The sequence below is a fragment of the Rhopalosiphum maidis genome, chromosome 1 (genome assembly GCF_003676215.2).
Source record: "Rhopalosiphum maidis isolate BTI-1 chromosome 1, ASM367621v3, whole genome shotgun sequence".
NCBI lineage: Eukaryota > Metazoa > Arthropoda > Insecta > Hemiptera > Aphididae > Rhopalosiphum > Rhopalosiphum maidis.
Genome location: NC_040877.1, coordinates 69,665,349 through 69,689,383, shown reverse-complemented (window position 1 = coordinate 69,689,383; position 24,035 = coordinate 69,665,349). Strand labels below are relative to the sequence as shown.

Below are 24,035 nucleotides of genomic sequence, written 5' to 3'. Positions count from 1 at the left end.
GGATTAGTAATAACGAACTTGGTCTAATTTCAACTTATTCAATTTTTCGCTTTGATAGAGGCAATATAAATTTATCGTCGGCACTAACACAAACATCAAAGGTAACGGAATTTTAATTACGGTCAAAAATCACCTTAATTATTTTCGTATACTACTTCAAAATAATGATTTTGAACAATTATTTGTTAAATTATCGATAAGTTCATTTAATTTATTAATTAGTACTGTTTATAACCCATCGATTTTTAAAATTAATGCTTATAATTTTCATATAGATACTGTGAATAATTTATTAACTAAATATTTTAATTCTAAAATTATTATATTAGGTGATTTTAACCTTCCTGGATTACATTGGTTAGTTATTAATATTATAATTGTACCGGACTCGTGTTATTTTAGAAATTTAGAAAAAAATGTATTAGCAAAATTTTCGGATCTTAATCTACACCAATTCAATGTAACGAAAAATCTTAGAAATTCTTTACTTGATTTAATTTTATCAAATTCAACAAACACTGGAGTTTTGTGTGAGACGGTTACTTTATTACTTATTTATTATCTTTATAATGCAATATTAATTGTTACGTTTTATATTATTTTGAATTGTCAGCTACTATATTATAATCAATTTGTAAATGATTTTTCACGTAGTCTTTATAAAATGAGTAAGTTAATAATAACCAGCATAGATTGACCTGTTGTATTCAAAAATAAATAAATAAATAATGTTGTTAACATTTTTTTAAAATTATATTTAAATTGAGTGACGCTAATTAAAATCAACAAGTGCAGATGCATAAATTGTATTACACTAAAATTATAAAAAATAGTCAGTTTTTGAAAAGTAAAGTCCAAAAAGTGTATTCTAATTTCAATGACTTACCTATAAGAAGCAGTAAAGTTATAGTTCATAGTTTTTCACAATATTTTTCAAGTGTTTATGATGAGTCAGTTACAGCTTCAGCTTTACATGGTTCTATTGGCTACTACAATTGCTGCCCCAGTTTTAGCAGTTAAATTTATCTTCTTTGGTCTTGTATGCTACTGACGTCCTAAACGAATTCGATATGATTGCTCGTAAATCTAGTCCAGTCCTAGACATGGTTCTGAGTATTTTTTCTTTGTAAACTGAAAATTTGTATTAGATGTTCTATTGTTATATTTATTTAATCTACCTTTATCTACGGGTTTGTTTCCAATTCTCTGCGTGTTAAGTTATAATACGCCTAGTTCAAAGGGTCATGACGTAACTAGTATATCAAATTATCATTCCATATGTTTACTTTCTATAGTACCTACATTTTTAAATTAATTATGTCTGAAAAAACAACACTGCTGGTTTCTTCGCTAGTATCTATTGACTACCATGGTTTTATAAATAGTAAAATAACGACTACAAATTAAATAGTAAAAATTCATATTAGATGTCTTTCCATCTGGCTTATAAGTCGACGTTATTTTCATAAATATTTTAAGTCTTTTTTTATAATCCTGCATTACTTATATCTAATAAAATTGGAATTTGTGGGTTTGTAGCCATTTATGATCTTAAATATTATCCTACATATCAAACAAAATAAAAATTGTAAAATATAAACATTTCAATTTTGGTCTAGGTATTTAATATTCGGTCTAAAGTGCCCAAAAGTTTACATTTAGCTCCTTTACTGTTTTTCATTATTTATTAATGATTTCAATTTTTTGCATTCAGAGAACCTAATATTGTTGATGATTTGAAATTATTCCGATTAGTAAATTCATCTAACGATGCATCATTATTACAAAATAATTATTCTACCTGATTGGTGTACAGTTAATAAATTACCTCTAAATATTGGACAGTATAACATTTTATAGATCTCGGGTTTCACTACTCTTTATATATCAATAAATCTTCATCATTACATAGATTTATGATATCAGCAGGCAATTTAGATGCAATATTTGATTCAACTTATTCTTTCAATAAACACGTATTATACACAACCCAGCCTACTGCTAAAATATTGTTAAAAAAATCATTTTCTACGTTTTTTAGCTTTCAAATGTAAGATTAATCGTAAGTCATTTTCTCCTAACCAGCCATTATTAATTTTGTTTCACATTGTTAGTTTATCACAAAATAAATAAATAAATGAATTAGGGACATTTTTTATTTAAACTTGTAAACAGTTGTATTGATTTCCCAGAACTATTAAGTTTTCTTAATTTTAATTTCCTTTAGTGTATAATCAGGTATACTACTATTTTTTATGTATTTTCACAAAGAACAATGCTTTAGCTTTACATATCAATAGATAAAAATTTAAAAATTTCTTCAACTCATTACACAATGAATAAACTTATTTAAAATTCAAGTTGTTTATGAATTATCATGAAACTATATGATATATTTAACTTGAATAGTATTTTATATGAAAAAAATTACTTTTTTGGTAATTTAAAAAAAGACTAGTAATTTTAATTTTGGCCTCTCTGAAGAACAAACTGGATCCGATTTGATATCCGAAACCACTTTTAAAGTTCAAAGACGAACCATTTGTTCGGCTACTTATTGTGTGAACACAAAAAACACACATCATTGTAAAATCAATACATTCATCGCTCCGCTCAAAATCTAAAAGTAGTAAATAACATAGTGCAAATAATCTATTATTATCGTATCTATTTATATTAAATTTATTTATTTATTTATTAGAAATAAACTATACTTACCCAATAAAATATTTGGGTAGTAACCAACGTACTGCATTATATTGATTATTATATTTATAATAAAACTTCAGTTAATACCATACCATTCATATAATCTCCAAAATTGTCAAATTTAATTTACTATTATTTATTTTAGTTATAGTTTATTTAATAGTTTATTGCATTGAAAAAAATATTATTATATATTATTTTTAAATTTAAACTTTAAGTGTTTGTAAATTATTTCAATTATGTACCTATATAATTTGTTAACTAACTATTTATAATATACTGTATTAGTGTTTTTTATTATAATATAATACATTAATTAAGCATTTTACACAGATAATTATTAATATTCACGTACATGAAAAAGCAATATTCAGACAATTAATTTTGCATGTACATTATTTTGTACACTTTTTTGCTTTTAATTGTTGCTTATCGTTGATTTGAATATTAGTAGCACGATGAATATTATAAAAACAAATATTATAATTACTAAACATTTTATTTGGATATTCTTTTATTACATAATTGTGAAAACATTTTATTAATTGTATTTAAATATATATGCTTATTTTACATGTATGTTAACTACAATTAACAATATCTAGTTAGGGGAGGGCTTTTAAATAGTTGTATGGTTATTTTATCATGATAATCAGCTCAAAAGCATCGGGACCGCTATATTCTTGACCCTCCTTAAATTTAAAACCATTTACATACCACACCATAAAAAAAAACTATTAAAGTTTAAAGCCATAATCACTGCAGAAAGCACGTATAAAAATAAATTATAGCATTTAAATATACCTAATTTGTATTAACTTAATAGCTTGGTCAAAAAAATGTTTTTTGTTTTACTTAATAAATAGCAAAACACGGCATGTTAAAAGATAATATTAAGCTAATTTTGTTTCATTACACTAGAATACTAGATATATTTCTAAAAGTATAATCTTTGAATTTTGATGTTAGTTTTTGTCAATGAAAAACTGTTATAATATTATAATTGTATTTAACAATACACTAATATATCACATTATTTAAAAAATTGTAATACGACATAATATTAAAGTATTCATTTTATATTCATGAGAATTTGGGTTTCTCATTTATCCACTAAATGAAACTAAAAAAAAAAAAAAAAAAACAATATACAATAATCTTAGTAATCTTTTAATTTCTAATTAAATAATTTAAAATATACTAAATTTAATGTATTGATTTCACAATAAAAGTATATGTACTTATTAGTATTTATTACTTATCAGTAAAAAACAATAATACTGATTATGAAATTATATTATTATTCTGATTATTCACCATGATGTATTTTCAAAATTTTCTTTGTGGTAAATATATTTGCATGGTGGCAAAACTTGTAACTTTTTAGAACTTCTCCACACTAGTTGTTCACTAGATGGCGTTCTATAAATCAATGCTTAAAAAGACATTGTAAAGTTCCTACATAGAAATTTATTATTTCTACTATTTATGTACAATGTAAATAGATATAATTTTAAGTTAATTATTATATTTTGTAAAATAAATCTAACAACTGTTTACGATTGTTTTTGTGGATTATATACCTAATTAAAAATAATAATAATAGTGCAATAAAATAAAAATGAATTAATATATTATTTTTTCCACGTGGTACATACATTTATTAGATATATTATACTCGTACATATTACTGTATTAATTGTATGTCTAGTGTCTACTTAAGTGTTCTTGATAGTTAATATTTTTTTATAACGAACCTCTCTGTTGGTCAGAAACGCTACTTTAAAAATGGTTATTTTAGGTATTATATTTGATTTAACAAATATAGAAAAAAAGAATTATTAGTAATTTTAAATTTTAAGTAATTTACTGTTAAGAATATACTAGAATTATTTGTGATCGATTTATTAATTATATTTAATTATATAGTCTCTCATTAACATTTTCAGTAGAGGTTTTAAATTTATATTTTATAATTTATTATTGAATATGGATAAATTTTATTACAAAAGACTAGTAAATCAAAAGCATAAATACAGAGCTTATTAATCCATTTATCCAAATACTGATGTTAGTAATTTTTTTAATATACTTAAAGATTATATTTTCAAATACTAAGCTTTTTATATTATACCATGTACTCGTATTAAGTAAGTTTGGATGTTCTTTATCGTAACTGAAAATATATTTTAATACCTACAAAAATTAATAATAGATAGCACTTCTGCACTTTTATTATGTAAAATATTGAATAACCTCATTAATTATATCATAATATTATGGTTTATCTAATCCAATTAGTCTAATGACCGTTTCCAAACTTTTTAAACTCTCTGTATAAAAATTACTGTGAAGGTTGAGTTATAGCTACCCAACTTCATGTTTTAAAACTTGTTATTTTAAATGATTACGTACATATATTTTATGAAAATATTGATGTTTCTATGTATTTGAGTAAAAAAGAGTTTTCTTTTTGAGTTATCAAAAGAAAATATAAGGTTGACTATTTGAGTCTATTACCATATTGTATATTTATTAATAGCAAATCTATAATACATAACTGTACATTTGATTATAATTATTAGTAATTAATACTTGTTAAATCATAATATAGTATAATGTATGCAATAATAAGGTACACACAAAAAGTATTCGTTGTATATTTTATTTCAAACACCTATTTTAATTTAAAAAAAAAATAAATATAATGATTATTATACTTGGAATTTCAATTTTAAAATTAAAAATTATATATATTACATATTATGATACAAATAATATGTGGTAACTGGTAAGACAAATAAATAATTATTTTTTGTTTAAAACATGTGTTGTTAGTTGTTTTATTTGAATTTTTCTTTATAATATGATCATTATACTAAAACAAAAAATATTTCATATACTTATAATTGTATTACTTTTTCTATTACTAAACAATTAACAAAACAAGTATTTCTTTTTTAATGTATAAAATCACGTTTTAGTTTATAATCAAAAGTCATAATTATTATAAATTTGATGGATGTAACACTTAGCATATTTATTTTTTTATTTTAGTCATATAAATACATTTAGTTTGTTCATTTTTAATTTACGAGCTCGATATCGAATGCACAATGAACTCATTTCCATTTTTAATGTTTTTTTTATTTATATTTATTTTAATTTCATTGTATAGGTAATTAATTTTATAAACTTTTGATTCATGTACTTGTTTGAATAATGCCACTTTATTTTTTGATTGTAACTGTTGATTGACTATTTGCATTGTCCTAGTAAAATTATTCTGTGTGTAAAATATAATTTATTAAAATATAATATAATATTTTATTTTTAAACAGCAGTTCAAACTTTTATTTTAAAAGATAATTGTATGGTTATAATGTTATATTCTGCCTGTTTAATTGTAATGCCAGTAATGGTACTATTTATTTGACTATTAATTAATTTGATAGTACTCATATTACAATTTGAGGTAAAGTAGATTGAGTTAAGGGCAGATAAGAGAGTACTTGAATTACTACATATTAGTGATACAAATAAGCTGTAAGAAAAATTTATAAATTAAATAATTATTATTTTTGAAAACTTCATATTGTATTATTTACATAGTCATATTACATGTAGGTATATAAATATTCAATTTTTAAAATCTAAAATTACCTAATAGCTTCCTACGTAATATATCAACAATCTATGTTATATATATATATATAATCAACCCGCATTTCATTCCTTGGCACAGTTTACTATAGTTTGTAAAATCTGAATTTAAAAGTATTCCTGACACAGTATAGCTATAAAAATGTTCTTTCCGTGGAAATGGTAAAAATTAGTGTTAAAATATCATTCGTTTTACGTCTCAAAATTATTATGTAACGCTACTACAGTGTTTAAAAATGTTATAAAATATATAAATATGATTTTTTGATATTATTTATTGTTAATTTCAAATACTTCAATATTTTAATAAAATGTGTTGTTCTTTTTAAAAAAAAAAAAAAATATTTTTACGTACATTTATTATTATTAATTGTTTTCATAAATATTATAAGAGTATTTAAAAATGTTTGTGTTGATTAAAAATGTATGTACAAATTTTTAAATTATACAATATCATACAGAAATAAAATGTACTTATATTATTATAACATTCATAACTTATACCGTTTTATAACGCTAAAATAGGCCGTGCTACCTATTTCGCTGCCGGTCTACTAACGAACTGTTTCACCTACCCCCTTTCTCGTTACTGTGGTTATAAAAACATGTAAGTCCTCAAAGGCACCTAAATTGTGTACCATTTATTTATTTAAATAAGCAAACTATATAGGGATAAGTAATGCTCACTCGGTTCCTTTTCATGCAGTCGGGGGAAAAAGTGTCTGCAGATGTAACTCTAGACGTTGATTTTGAATACTTATTCTTGAAGCCGAAATCCTAATCATCTCGACAGTTATAAACACAACGTATTCAAAAAGTCTGACCGAAGTAGATTGGTTGATGCCAGTGGTTTGTTTGGACTCAGTGGTAACCACAAATACGGTCCAACCTAGATCATTATGATATCGGATAAATAAATTCGTTAGACACGTGTTTTGCTACATATAGTTCTGAGCGTTTTTGGTTATGAATCCGGGCGTCATTCAATTTCGTCCCGTTTCAACCTTTTATAGCTTTTCAGTATATCGATTGCGTCCACAAGTCGAATATGTAAATTATTTTTTCTTACCTTTTTATGTACCGATTACGTCCTATTGTATGATATATAAGCATACAATTTTGTAAAACAAATAGTCATAATTAATAATTATTTTGTAAATAATAATAATACAAAAACTAATAAAAATAAATCCAAATATATAGGAATAAATAATTTAAATAATATATTTCTTGTCAGTGTTATAAAATAATATTAATACAAAAATCAATAAAATTAAGTCCAAATATTTCATTTAAAAAAAGGATTTTTAAGTGAAATAGTTTTAAGGTATTGTAAAGGGGTTATAATTTTATTATTTAAGTTGTTTATTTTTTATCGATAAATTTCTATTATTTAAAATACTTTGCTCTGCGTTTCACAGGTATTAAATTATGACTTGACGTTATTTGTATGTATGTATCTGTTTGACATTGTTTTAAAATACTTAGAAATTGATAAATATTGGGATGGAATGTGTAGAAAAAAGAGTTACATTTTGAATGAAAGCTTTCGCAAGCGTAATAAAATGTTCGTAAACTCATCAAGTAAAAACCAATTCATGTTTAAATATACCTCCATACCATGTATGACAAAAATATTAGATTTAATATGTAAATTTATGTGTCAAATTAACGCTTACCTACTATACAATAGGACGCAATCGGAACACGGAAAAGGTGGGAAAAAATCGTTTACCTGCATCTTGGACGCAATCGACAGAGTCCGGTGAATCCTAATGGCTGTATATTAAATATACTTATGAATTATCTTATACAAGGTACAATTTACAACAATAGTTTTAAATCTTTATAATGGTGTTACGATGTAAAAATTGTTTAAATAATTATATTTATATATAATTAATTATATAATGTCTGGTAAATGCTAATATAAATATTTGGTAAACATTTCAAGTCTCTACGGTCATTAATTTCTGAATTAAAAAAAAAAAATTAATTTTGTCGAAAATTGGTGTTTTTGTTTTCACATAGTTGTTTTGTTGGTTCTTCATTTATTATGTTCTTAATAATTAAAATTCTGGGAATTTATTTTTTTAACACCTCAAATTCCAACTAAATCAAGATTTAATATCAGAAACAACCCTTAATGTTACCTTAATTATCTATCGCCCCAGATTTCGCCTATGGGATTATATACTCTATAGGTAAATAATGATTAGTATATTGAACATGAGGTTGCATTAAGGACTTGTAGGTTCCAGGAAGATCATCAAATATCAGGGTCTAAAAATATTGCTCATAATTATTGTGGAGGTTTGACATGCAATGGATTACCTACAAAATATGAATGTAAATTATTTAATAAATACTATTTAGACGATAAAGCGATTTATTTGTTATAATTTTTTAAGTTTTAGAATACTGGTAGAATGGAATATATTATACACTTGACTTTGTATGGACTCTGATTCTAAAAATTTCAAGTTCGCCATGCCACTGATCTAATGGAAATCCTCTGCTAATACGTTATTATTAATTTAATAGTGATATTTTACTTAATTATTTAAATACTTAATGATTTTAATTGTATTTCGTGTCATCTGGAGTATTGACGGAGAATAGAATAATATGAGTTGGATCTTTTGAGATAAGACATTTTATCACCGATTTATTCACATAATATGTTTTATTACACTATGTAGTAATTCTATATTAAACTATTTGTTATAATTTCGTACAATAATTGTATTAATTAAGCCAGTATAAAAGATGATTTTTCGTAGCACGTTATATGTTTAGGCAAGTGATAAAAACAAAATAGTTTGATTATTGGAAAGAATTTGGTAACAATTGATTAAAACTTCGTATAGCTTATTTAATTTAATTCTAAGCAAGCGTTTAAATATTCACAACGCATGGGGTCGATAGTCTTATGAGAGACTTATAGTGGATGGTTAAACTTTCCAATATGTACAACTTACTATTTTATATAACCAAAACCCAAAATTTCACCATCGTGATAGATACAATTATAAATAAAATAACTACAGTAACTATATTATTATACACGTATTTATAGTTATTCAAATAAACTTTATGATTAAATTTTATTTGATTGTATTTTTTATGAAGCTAGAAAATAATTGATACAGTATAATATATTTAAGTTAATTGCTTTTTATTCTAATTAAATGTGCTTTAATTGAAAAAAAAATATGTACAATTTTTAATTCTGTTTACTGATTTTATTATCGTATTAAGTTCCGTAAACATTATTATAATACTATTATAAAACAAATGTGAAATATTAATTATCGAATATGTCATTACTAAATTTAAATGTATTTTTAAATGCTTTGTACCATCAATGGAAGTAACAAAAGCTTTATATCTCTCTTGGCAAAGTTGTTAATGTTAATTACTATGGGTTTTATTTAAATTACTTTGATTTTTTTTTTTTAAACAATTGTTCGTATAAAAACAATTTGTTTATGCTACAGCTTATAAATAAATATGCATTTCAACTATTTTTAAAATATGAGGTGTTCTATTCTATTTAAATTTTTCTAATTATTTTTACTATTTTAATAAAATTCACATAAAAAGTAGAAATAAATAATTATATTTTTACTCTTGAATGAAAAATAGTATGTTTTGATTTCAAAATAAAATTTTGAACTTAATATTTTCTCTTTACGTGTATATAATATAAAACAGTTTGCGACTATTGTTTTTAAGATGAATTTAATAGTGGTTTCAAATTACTTTAATAATATCTATTATCAATGTGAATAAAACATGTATTTTATAATATATGTGTATTGTGTGTTTTTAAAAGAGCAACGCTGTATTCCAGTGTCAATAGAGATAAAAATAATAAACGTCGTCAATATAGTTGGAAAGCATTGATTGCAAAAATTGATCAAAGTGCGTACTTCTTACATACCGATATACCTAACTTAATCTAATACTAATAAAATCACGAAAGCAGAAATAAAAAGGGTAGACTTACTTTGGATATTGCACAGTCGTTTGAACTGTTCAATATTTTCACTGTAGTATTTATAGGTGCATTAACCACTTATATATCATTATTATAGTACTCGTAGCTATACAGTCGATTTCGATTTATGCGCGCGTTCTACCTATATACGGTCGCTCGACCTGCACTTAAGACCGTCATACGCCACTGAATCAGATAGATTAATGGACGAGAAAATTTAATTTATGTTTTCTTACGGCCACAAGACAGCTCGTCAACGCGCTTACCTATATTCTCGCGGTGTCGAGGTCGGCGCAGGTGTATTTAACGTCACGCGATCCGTACACGTTTGTTGTTTTTTTTTTCGGCATGCCATTGTGTCTATGTTTTCGGAGAATTGATATATATGACGTGTATATATTGTCGGGATTTAAATCGCGCGGGATGGATGACGACGACCGGTGATGATTAATGGCAGCCCGACGACAACGGACTGTCGCAGAGGCAATAATACAATGATGACGGAGAGGAGGTTGTCGGGGAACGCGAAAAAAAAATAGACAAACAACTTAAACATAAAGGTCAGATTTAATTACTTGCGCGGGATTCATCCGTGGGGTAACTGGCTGAGACGAGTGATAGAGCGCCCCTGTGCGCGTGTGTGTAGGTCACACTCAGTTGTCTATAAAATGTAATATAATAATAGTATTCGGAAAACTTTATATAATATATCTACCTAATATTGTGTGTACAATGGCAATCGCGTCGTAAACTTTATACAATGTACCTATAATAGAATATTGTACATTATAGTTATAAAATAATGAACATCGGCAACCTTTGGAAAATAATTCTACACGCCTAAAATGCAAACAATATAGTATAAAGTTTACTCTCGAGAAAACTCGAGAAATAAATAATGGTACAATAAATACACTTAGGTAGATGAACATATTTTAGAATACCTATCTCTGTTTCTGTATTGTAACAGCAGTTGTTGTAGTTTGGATATCACTTTATACACAATGTACATATTATTGTTGCATAGCTGGTATGATAAATTCTATACTTCAATGTACCACAATAAATAATCAATAACTGCGTCGTGTGTCGCGTTAAATTTTTACGTTAGGTTCATCAAACGATGTAATTAATATTCTAGTGTACTAAACTTATGAGTACAGCTAATGACGAAAAATAAATTAAATATTGAAAAATGTCAGTAGTTTTTAAACATACCTTGCGTTATTAGCAATTTCATATATTATAATTAATATTTTAATTAAAATGTTATATGCCATTATAATATGGTCGAATTGATAATTATATATAAAAAAACGAATTAATATTCATTACATTTAACTTGATTACAAAACGTTTATAATACCTTTTGTTGTTTTTACTAAGTATAATTATTCTTAAGATATATTTTTGAAAATTAAATTATTTGTCAGTACAAATCTTCAATTTCAAAATAAAATTGACTCATATACACTATAACAATTGGTTTTCGGATAACATTGAAGAGAGATAAGTTTTTTATTTCACTACATGGGGTTTTATTTTGATCTTATTTTGTGTGATGAAAATAAAAGTCGTATTATTTTATTTATCAGTTTAAAACGTGTGTTTAATTGATTGTTTTTTAAGACTGACGTACTGGGAAATTGGATTGTAATAACGCGAAAATGCATTTTTTAAAAAATAATAGCTTCTCGAGAATTTAATATGAAAAGACAACGAGATTCGTCAGCGAGAATTTGCATTTCTAAATATTCGCCCTCCCTCAGCTATACAATTGCGGACTCGATCCATTCATTACTCGGAATTCTTGTCACTGGCTTTTTCGAATGTAAACAGGCTATTTTATATACAGAGGTAGACATTTAAAATCCCGGTTAAATAGATAAGCTCGTTATTAACCCTGAGCATAACAGGAAAAATATACCCGGTAACATTGCGACCGACTACACTGTATTTTAAACGATTCTTCCAAGATAAATTATATGCAAAGGTCTATATAAATGCACTGATAAGCCTGTTTCAGCAGAGATAAATCTAAAATTTGTGTCTGCAGTGTGCTTTATGCATTGTGTCTACGTGTCATGCGATTGCGATTTTGGATTGATTTTGCTTATTAAATATATTATAAACACAACAAACTCGTATTGTGATCTTTTTAAATAGTTTATTCGTTTAATTAATTTCTATTGGCCACAGACATATTCAGTGTTTTATTAATTGTAAATAATATTATTATAGCTATAATACCAACTAACATTTGATTAAAATAAGTTTGGTTTTATTGGTTTACTGGTTAAAAAGCGTACTCACGTAAATCTAACATAACCTAATCAGACTTAGTATGAAAAAATGTCAGATAGTTTCAACATTTTATAATACTATTTTGTTTTGAGGTTTATTTCATTTTCATTAAGTTGAACATGGAAAATTATAAATGAAAAAATATCTCGCATTATTGTCGTTTCCAAAACTTAATGAATTTCTTAACTAAAAAACAAAAAGACTGGTAAATTGTAAACAAAGCTTTTAAGTCATCACTTGCTAATTAATTTCCTTTTACTTACTGGATTTTTTTTATCAATTAATTTTTGTATTTTACTGTTTATGTGATTTAATTTTTGTCATTGTATAGTTTAGAAACTAAACTAATTAAATCCTTAAAAATAATCTGCAGTCCGAGTATCATGTTTTCAAAAGATTTGATTTATTCGCCAAGATATTTAGCTTTTATTATTTCCAGATTTAATGACACTGTATAGATTAGAGTTAAAGTTAAAGTAATATCCATTAATATTATCAAAATTTTTATTCATCTACTTACTTATTATTCAAACCACGGGACGAGCCAAAAGTACAGAAAATACAATAGAAAGGTATGGAATTTCTATATTAAATGAAAAGAAAAATATTTAGCAAACGTTCAACTTTGTAATGTTTAGGTAGGTAGCTATTAAAAAAAAATAATATTTTCATTTTCGAATTTAATAATATTATACCATAATTTCAAACTAAAACATATTAAGACATAATTATTTATATAAGTCATAGCTATAGACTATTATATTCACTTAGACCTTTAATTTATTGTAAATAGTTTTAAAATGTAGACATACGTAACTGTTATGTCATTATTCAATAAGCTAAAATAAAATAGGTAGATCTATTTAAAAAAAAAACTTTTTTGAGGTAATTACGTCATGGTCATATGCAAAATATTTACAATTTTCTGAAGCTAAAAGTCTATATTTATTTAGAATTTACATACAGTGATTTATTGTTAAAAGTAATAATGGCTTATGCTGAGTTTCTAAAATAAAATAAAAAAAATAAAGAATTATTGTGGATTATTTCTACATTAATTTAATAAGTATTAAAAGTGTAAACATCAGTTGTATAATGATACTGTATATATTGATTATTTAACATATATTTTTTAAAATATAATTTAAATAAATAATTTTATCTTTGAATCGGTAATAATCAATATTTTAATGAAATAACTAACATTTCCGCGTATAGATGTATATGTTTAATATGTTACCTTGAAAATTGTAATACTAAATACTACAAGCATTTAGTGGTTATAATTGTAAATTAACAAAATGAACATAATTAATGATGAATAATTAATATTTTATTATTACAAAGTTGTCTAACTAACGTTGGTTTAATAAATCTTTTATAGAAACTCTCAACCACGTAAATGCTAATTAATTATAATTATTTTTTTTTATTTTAAGTCTACTAAATTTATATTTTATTTAGTTACATAAGTATTAGCCAAAATGCTAGTGTAAAAAGAAAATGTTAATAAAAAAATATAAGTGATGATTTAATTTGGTTCTATTCCTTTGATGTTTTAGATAGTAAAGAAATCGTGATTCACATGACGTATTATTTTGTCTGTATACGGTTTGAAATGTTTTATCATCTAAATAACCGTCTGTTTTAATATTATCGTGTTCATTAAAATATTTGAAAAAAATAATTTTATACGTGTTTTGCTTTCAAGTAGAAACTTCAATAACATTTAAATCTGAGGATTTCTAAACAGTATCTATATAGTACGTTAACAGATATTGCCATGTTCGGTAGTAGGTTTTCTAGGATTTTCTTATTCTTTAATTTTCATGACGCGATATCAAAAATATGTAGCGTAAATTATAAATTGCGTACTTCAAACGTGAGTAGTCGTTTAAGCATTTCACGTGCCCATGTGCAAATACATACCAGAGAACAATAACAATATGGGTGGTATTATATATTCCTATATTAGAATGTATGTGTAAGAACTAAGAATAACAATATAGTAATTAAACGCTAAGTTATTATTCATTCTTATTAATATTCAAAAATTTGAGATTCAATGAATTAGGTACTAAATACATAGTAGTATCTAGCCCAGCCGTAGTACGCGTTATTCATCCAGTCATAGTGAGGCCATCTTGTGTAGTATAGTTGGCGTTAAACCATTTATTTTGAAGTGTACCGTATTCACTCGACTTTGTTTCAAAGTTTGATAATCTAATTTTCCAACGATGAAAACTGTCAAAAGTTTAGAAGACAAACACTAGGGAAGAATAAGAAATTGTACCCGTTTGAAATCATTCATCTTATATGAGTAAAAGTTGTTGTTTTATTTCTAGTACAAACCCGCGTATTATGGACGATCACACTTCCACACACTCTATCATTATTGTCGATGTTAATTTATTTTTCTTATTCGATTTAGATTCTCCTTGAATTAATATATAAGCAGTTGTAATAAAACCTAAAAAATACATATCCATACACATCGACTAGGGTGTTTAATTTCAAACAAAATAAATTTGTATTATCGTAGACTATATTATGTATTTAAATAATATGGTAGAATTACAAAACAAATAAAACGTTTCAGAAATGTCATTTTTTTTTTTTAATATTTACACCTACGCTTATGCAATGAACTATATTATTAGGTTATTTTGCCATTGTGTTATTATGTTCTTTTTTTTATTCATATCCAAGTTCGTAAAGGGGTATTTTATAAAACTTATAATATGTAGTTTATCGATTAAAAATCAATAGTTATTATTTGTTATTTACAAAAATATGCATTTAATAGTTGTCATTTCATTTGATATCAATTTATTTGGAATATATGTTTAAGTATGTAAATACAAATTTAAATATTAGTTATAGTTATATGTATACTTAGGTATAAACAAAATGTCCTACTGCGTTTGTCTTAGTCAATACTTTTTTTTATTTATAGATTTTTGAATTGTATTATTGAAAATAAGATATTTTTTTAAGAAAATGTAAAGTACTATAATGAAATATGCTCTTAAAAACAGAAGATGGATGACATTATCCTCTTATTTTGAACACCCTGCGTTATATACTTTCTTAATACTTAACTGTTATGGTGTCATACGTATAATAAGATGCATCAATGTATTAAAATATAATGTTTTACTCATTCGCAGTGTCAATACTTTGAGCTCGCGAATGACGCGAATTGTTTGCACGAATATTCGCACGCTCTACAATTATAATTTATTGACTGTGTATTAATTCATGACTCGGGATGTATGGGACATGAAGGCGTTTTGAATGGGTTGAAATTTATATTTATCGGACGATGGTGACTGACGAGGCATTACGATCGTGTCATTAGTGCGATAATAATAATTATCGGCCGCATTCCGTGTTTTATTATGTCTAGACAAGACATATTAAGTAAAGTGAACGTACCGAAACTCTTCTGAATATAGTATGTTATTACGGTTCAATATTATCCAGTATACCTACTATGTACATTGTATAGTAACTGGCGTGGTATTCTTCACAATATACGCGCATGTATCGTCGTACCTAACCCTATCAGATATGAATTTATGATTTTAAATTTTTAACGAGCCCCATATGCAAACAGTTTGTTGACGTCTCTTAACTTATTTTTTATATGAGTTTTTAGTCGTCCTAAATACGCATAAATCCATTAATAAGGTTTATATTAAAAAGAGCAACAAAAAATGTCTATTAAAAAATTTGACCCTTGAAAAAATATTATTCTCTACACATTCTATCATATTTTACAGACAAAAAAAAAGACTACTCACATGTAGTGGACATTATTTAATACAATGCACTAACATTTAAATTATAACATAACCCATATTTTCCTATATAAACATTGTGATTTGCATTTGCATGTAATACAGGTACCTTATATTATTATACTGCAGAAAATTATACGCTTCTCGACTTGACCAATTATTCAAATTTTTAATTTACCGAACACATGAATACTATATCTACGCAATAAGCACTAAACACCTGATAACTAGATACGCTGTCACGTAAACACTTATTTTTTTTCTTATTTACAGTATAGTAGGTATATAATGAAAATATCTATAATCAATTAAAATATTTTCAATAAAGTGATTTTAATTCAAAGAGTACAAAAAAATACAAATAGATATTATATGGACATATTTTAATGCAGTTTTCAAAAAGGTTTAGATTTGACTTTTATCACTATACATTCATAACAGTAATAGATATATGTGCCTGTATACATACTATAAGTAATAGAAAAATCTTAATTAAAAATGCTCTCAGGATTTATTTTATTTCAGTATACCTACATTTATAGAGTTCTAGGTTCAAGAATCTTGTAAAACCCATACATTTAAAACCCACAAAATCCTTCACGCGTTACGATTCGTCTGTCATTTTTATGATGTATAACATAATATAGCAAAATATTTAAGCAGAACGCTTATTTTTTTCGTTTTTTCACCGAATACACACACGGAGCACTCCCCAAACGAGTTCATCATACTATTTATCTTACCTCTGTACATTATATATATATATATAAATATAAAACAGTGATTGTTGTCTACTAATTGATACGTGTGCTTACGAATACCATACCCATTACACACATGATATATATGGCTAATATTTGCAGCGAACAGCCGTCATGCAGTGATTTGTGGTCGTCGGCGAAGGCACCACGTTTGACATGGCGTATGTATATACGCGACGATCGTACAGCGGGGGCGGCAGGTGGACTTTGGAAGAAGGGGTGGTATTCAAGCGTGGTGGTGCGCGTGTGTGCGCCCGCGTTCAGGGGGGAAAGCGTGTGCGAGAGGGTAGGTTTTAAGGGGGTTGGTCGCGCGGTGGCGTTAGTGGTCGGAGGGGGAGCGAGAGAGTCCGCAACGATGAGGGGAGGGGCGAGACTGACACCGCGACAGCTGCGCGCGCGAACACGTCTCGGCGGCGGCGGCGGTGGCATTGTCCGTTTTGGCGGGATTCAACGAGCTTGTTGCTTGCCGTCCGCGCGACCGTCGTTGTCGTTGTCGTCGTCGTCGTCATCGTCAGTCCGGTAGTCGTCGCGATCGCATAGAACACATTATTACTATTATTATCATCATCATCGTCGTCGTATTCCGCTATTTGATTGACGGCGATGGCCAGTGGTTACCTCGGTCATCACGGTATAACACCGGTCTTAGTCGTGGTCGCATCGCGTTTTCGTCTTTGCTGTCGTCATACCGTCATCGCCATCGTATAGCATAATATTGTATCGTCGTGATCGTGTATCGCACGGGCACGTGACGTCATCTCGATCGCAATCATTGCCACCGGTAGTTGTGCAAACGACGCGAGTGCCGGACGATTGACGGCGGCGAGATGTAATAAATGTTGTAGTGTCAAGCGGCGGAAAAAGCGGAAAAAAAATTAAAAAGACCCACGACCGGCTATATAGTGGCGGCGGAGCGGCCGCCGCCGAACGCAGTGCCGCATGGCCGCGGTGGCCGGACTTTACGGGTTCGGCGACGATTCCAGGACTGTGGCCGCCCGGTTCGTGGAGAGACAGCGGTTGGCCAACAGGGATTCGCCCACAGACACGTACGTCCATCACCGTGTCACCGTTCAATCACTCACACTCTCCCCCTCACACACACATACATTATATAATATTATGGCGATGATGATAATATTTTTAGACTTAATTCTTTATAAGAATTCTCATCTGTTATAGAGCCAATCGACAGTAATCCGATATTGATATTATTATAATTAATATACGTATGATATTTAACACATTTATCGGAGACACCTCTCGACGGAAGAGGTGTTTGGTCATGAATAAATTATCAGTTATAAATATAGATATTAAATATATTTAGCTTGTAATATTATTATAGTGTTCGACATTTTGTTTTGAGATAAGCAGATCGCGAGTGTCTGTACGTCCTTCGCTTGGGTTTACAATAGGAGATAGTTTCAGGTGATACGGTCGGGAGGCGGTAATAGGGTCTAGATGGCGAGTTAATCGGAACTTTGCTATAGTTAGTACAGTGGTGACTGTGATGGGTATTTTTAAAAATTATAATAGAAATGTTATGATAATTAAATTCACTAATATATTATTTAATAATAAATAAGTTGTGTTATGCAAGGCGGTATGCCGTTGCGTGGTTCGCGCACGATTATTATATCGAATATTATTATGTAAATGCGTTTTGGGCCCGATGTGCTGTGGTCGGCGTGTCAGAAGACGATTCGTGTGTCCGTTCTGGGAACGGAAAAATCATATTTTAAAATATATTGTAATTATATTATGTGCACACAAAAGCCGTGTTTGTTTTCACGCGACCATCGATTTTTCGTGGGTTTTTTTCGTTAGTTTTGTATATAGTACACGCGTAGTAAATTACCGGCGCCGCCACCGTCTACACATTCGCCGCCGAATACCACTATATACTGGTAACAATAACGAAGTCTGCAGTTCTTATCCGAGGTTTATTTTTTCACCGTAATACACCACACGACTAAGATCTTACTCTTTTTCACCCTTACACTGTGTCACTGTCACACACAATCCTCGAATTGTATGTTTCGAGATTTAGGAACGCGGTGACCCAGGGTCAGCATTTAGTTTTGACCATTGTTTTTCAACCCCGTGCATGTAATATTGGATTGTACTATACGAAAATATTTTATAATTCACATAAAACCAACATAATAGTTTAAAAAGTAAAATCTTAAATTTTACTAGAATAATAAATAAAAATGAGGTAACCGTACTGTAGAAGTCGAGTTTATTTCGTCATTGAGTGGACGCTGAATGGGTGTGTTATATTTGAATTCAATGATAAATTGTTGTACACGATGAAAAAAACTAAACTTTTGGTAACCTTGGTTACCAAACAATTATTTTAGTAGTAATATTACAATTTAAAAGAATATTCGTATTTTTTTTTTTTACAAAACCGCTTCAGTCTTTCTCTTTTTCACCTTCACCCTCTCATACCCAATTCTATAGGTCAGGGATGTCGGGCGCGCCACGAGTTTTGCGTATACCATCCACACACACACACACACACACGCGCGCGCGCGCGCGCGAGGAATATATATATATATATTATACCACCCCGACTGCTATAGTTTTTAATCCTACGATATTGTTTATTTATTATATAATATGTATGATTACCTATCATAGACGTTTAGTTAGAATTCCCCTAAGCTCAGTCTCCCTAGTGAAAATGAACATCCCTGGGTTCAGTCAGTGTCGGTCGTCAAATGAAAATAAAAATAATAAAATGTATTATGTATTCATATCAATTTTTTAAAATGAGTAACATTTAATTGCAACAAATATTTTGATGTAATATGTCATATTTTAAAGTTAGTAAAAATTACGAAATAAAAAAATAAAAAAAAATTGTCTATAAATTATAAGCTATTCTGACAAAATCTATTTATCGAATTATCTTTAATTAAATTATATCGCAATATGTTTATAATAACAGCCATTGTACATTTAAACACGTCGCTTTTAATCTAATCATCACGACGGAAAGGTCTACAATTTGTTTAATCTTATTGCACTCGTTTATGACAAATATTTACTACGACCAATTTACATAAATTCTAACACACCCTAACCTAATTAAACGGCATATTAACTTTGTTTCACTATATCCCACCATTAATGCTGTGCACAATGTGTGAACGATAATTTTTTGCCATGCAAAGACCAATAATAATGGTTCAACAATGCGATTTATGGGTTGATACCAATAATATTAAAAATAAAAAATGAAAAAAAGGTAAATTGCAATGTCTAACGGTATAGTATTAAATTAATATTGTATACATTGTAATTAATAATAAAATATATGTATTTATTTTCTATGAAAATAAAATAATTTTATTATTATTAAAGTGTTTCTCTCTCACTCAATCCCTCGGGAACGAGTGAAACCGTGTGCAGTGCATACTATAATTAATATATAAAATAATATATTGACCGTTCATCGCCGTCGCTTTTCGTATATATTGTATTATATATCTATAATATATATATATATATATATGTATTATTTATTTATGGTCGTTTTTTTTATTATCCGAGTATCCGATTAACTGCATAATATAATAATATAGCCGCGTGCCTTAAGTGAAAACCCGAGTCGAAAGTGGCGTGAGCGCGGGGGCAGGAGAGGACAGATCGTAAAACCGTCGTCGCCGCGACGCGTGTATAGTGGGTCCTCTGCCGTCGACGGGAAGGACGTGCCGGCGGCGGGGTGGCGCGCGCGTAAAAGTTTATAATATGTCTCGCGACGTACGTTCGGAAATCCGCCGGCATGAATACGTGAATATACATGTACAATGCGTACAATAATGTAACGTGTACGAGCGCACGTGTGAGTGCTGTCGTCGCGGTTGACGTGGGCGTACGGCATCATAAATAGGCTATTTATAACCTATGAACAAATTGATATACCGGGCGCGGTTGATACCGGGCCAATCGTTTACCACGGGGAGGTTATACCCCCGGGCACGCGAGTCCCGCGGCGTTCCTGCACCCGCGCTGACACTCGGTCCTTTTGTATAGCCGTGGATGTTGTACTACCCAACTCACTTTCCGCCCGCCCTCACAGTCCGCCGTCGAGTCGTCTTTCCATATATCCAAACGTTGCGCACCAGCCAAAATCGTGTCAATATATATATAGAACATAGCATACTTATATACATAATATAAATATAATGCATATAAGTTGTATAATATAGCGAGCGCATTGACAACGACGACAACGACAACGACGACGAAAATAGATTATGACCGGAAATGGTCAATAATATAATAATAAATATATCAGGGAGGAGGAGAATTTTCCCTTTTTTTTCACTTTGCGATTATTCGCTTCCTTTGAGTGTACATATATACTCTCTTTGCTTAATTACTTAATAATAATATAATTATTATTGCGGTGGTGAGCGTCGCACACACACACACACAAACGTACACGCTCGTGCAGTTCGTGGAGTAACTAATTTACCGTTATTAACGAGTGAGGTCCGTTTTTAGACTTAACCAACTGGATAAATCAGTCTTCAGGTGGCGATAGAAGGATGAAAAGAAGAGGATACGATGATACTTAATCAACCGCACGCGATAAACTTACTAGGTACTATACACTATACAGTATATGTGAATACAACGTAGAAAGATGCGTTATACTATATGGGAAATCATTTTTATTTTTACTTCAAACAATAGAGGTATACGATAGATAATAATAATATGTTGTATAATAGCTGAATACCTCCGAGAACCAAGGACCTGAAAGAGTTTTGGGTCATTAATTTTCATGAGTTTATTGATTTTTAATTCAAAACGCATAAAACAAAAATTATCTTAAATTACCACGCGATTAAATTGTATGTACACAATATTATTATAATATGCCTTATGTACGAAATCTTGTACGGCTATACATATATTATACATCGTAATTCTTTTATCACCAAACAATCATATTCTTGTTGAACTTTGATGGTTTCGACGTGAGTTTTTCGATCAATGGGGAAACATCAAAAACTTTTGGTTTTTCAACGTCAGATTAAGTAGTTTTATTCGATGAATGAAACCCGAAGTAACTACTATAATATATTATTCACAACTGAAATATTAATAATGTAAAATAAACAGCTTCTTATCAATATTTTTATTGAAAATCAAAATCTAATAAATGTTTGTAAATTGTCTTATAATCTATTATTCCTACCACCTATTAATTACAAATAATTATTTTACTCACTGAACTATCTGGGAAATAAAATCACACTGACAAGTACTAAACACTTTATTTGGAAGATTATTTCCTAAATAATTATATTTGATAGACAGTTATCTACTAAATAATTTCATGATCGAAAAACTGTGCCAAAAAATTAAATTGTGTACCAGTGGTTTTAATTAATTATAACTTTATAAACATTTAAATTTTAAATGATCCACGGAATCTAAACTTAAAGTACTTATAACTAATTAATTATTGGTTCGAAATTTGATTTCAATCTTAAGGAAATTGTTTTAAAAAAATATTGAAGAAGTATATTATCATAAATTGTTATTTAAACGTAGTAAGAAATATAAACCGTTATAAAAATGAAAAACACTAGATTTTTATGACTTAAAATTAAATACAAAAAAAAACATACATTTACCAAAAAAACACTTGCAAATGATAAAATAATAACATTGTATTATAATATCGTGATGTATACATATATTTACGTCCCAAAATCGAGAATTTTGATAAAAAGTTGTACTCACTCTTGTACCTAAATACATATTGTATTACGTATACTTAAAATCCGACGAAAATTAATTTTTCACGAAGCTTGAATTTAACAATATTCAATCACATTTCTTGCACTCGTAGTATTTTATTTCAACATATATGGTATAATATTACTTATTAGAATATAATTTATACTTGTAAATATTTTTTATTCACAAACTACGCTGATGAGTAATGACAGTATTCTTCTCATAATCTATTGAACGTACTAATTGTATATTCAATTACTGTACTCAATATTGTTTTTGGTATTTATGTATACGTGGTATCTATACGTCTGGCTATGGTCATTGGATACTTAAAATACAGTGTTAAATTAGGTGAATCAAAAAGTGAATCACATTACTAGGGAACGAATTTAAATGCTCTAAAAAAACAAAAAAATGTATTCAAAAAACATGATTGAATGCACTCATAACACAATTTTTTTAAAAAATGCACGAAAAAAATGCTCCTAAAATTATTTTTAATATTGAAAAATGTTTTTAATTATATAAATATTTATTCTTAGGTATTAATTATTCGTATTATTTTTATCATCATCTAGTTCTCCTATCTTATTTTTACTATGAAAATTATTTCCATATTTAAAATATACAATTTAGATAGATACATTCGTTATACTTTTACCTTGTGTTTCATAATAATACTACTGTATAATCAGGAGTTGCTTAATTTATATTGATTTTTATCAATTCTTTAAATGATTTAAAGCCATAAAAAAAATACACTAAAAATGTCAAAATAATGCAAAATAAAAGTTACATTTTATAATTCCTTACAATGTATATGAAATTAACTTTGTGCTTGGAAAGCAATGTTTTAAAAAAATGCATTCTGCATTTATATTCGTTCCTATTATAATTACATTATATTTTATGATATTTATATAAGAAATGTTTGCATATTCGAATAATTGTTTCGTGACAGTGTAGGGATCCCATTCGACCTAATGAATTGGTCAATGTTATGTTTCCTATTAGTTAATTATTGTT

The 24,035-nt window shown here is 28.0% G+C and overlaps 1 protein-coding gene across 6 annotated transcripts in view; it reads left to right on the top strand.

Annotated features, from left to right (window-relative positions):
• LOC113548314 (potassium voltage-gated channel protein Shaker) overlaps positions 1-24,035 on the top strand; it is a 166,948-nt gene that overhangs the window by 47,570 nt on the left and 95,343 nt on the right. Inside the window, exon 1 of one of the 6 annotated variants that reach the window (XM_026949145.1) lies at positions 17,738-18,289. The exons of the other annotated variants lie outside the window; for them this stretch is intronic. Coding sequence (XP_026804946.1) covers positions 18,183-18,289 — 107 coding nt within the window. The 5' untranslated portion in view covers positions 17,738-18,182. Of the gene's footprint in view, positions 1-17,737; positions 18,290-24,035 lie in introns of those variants that run through there. 6 annotated transcript variants of the gene reach the window in all.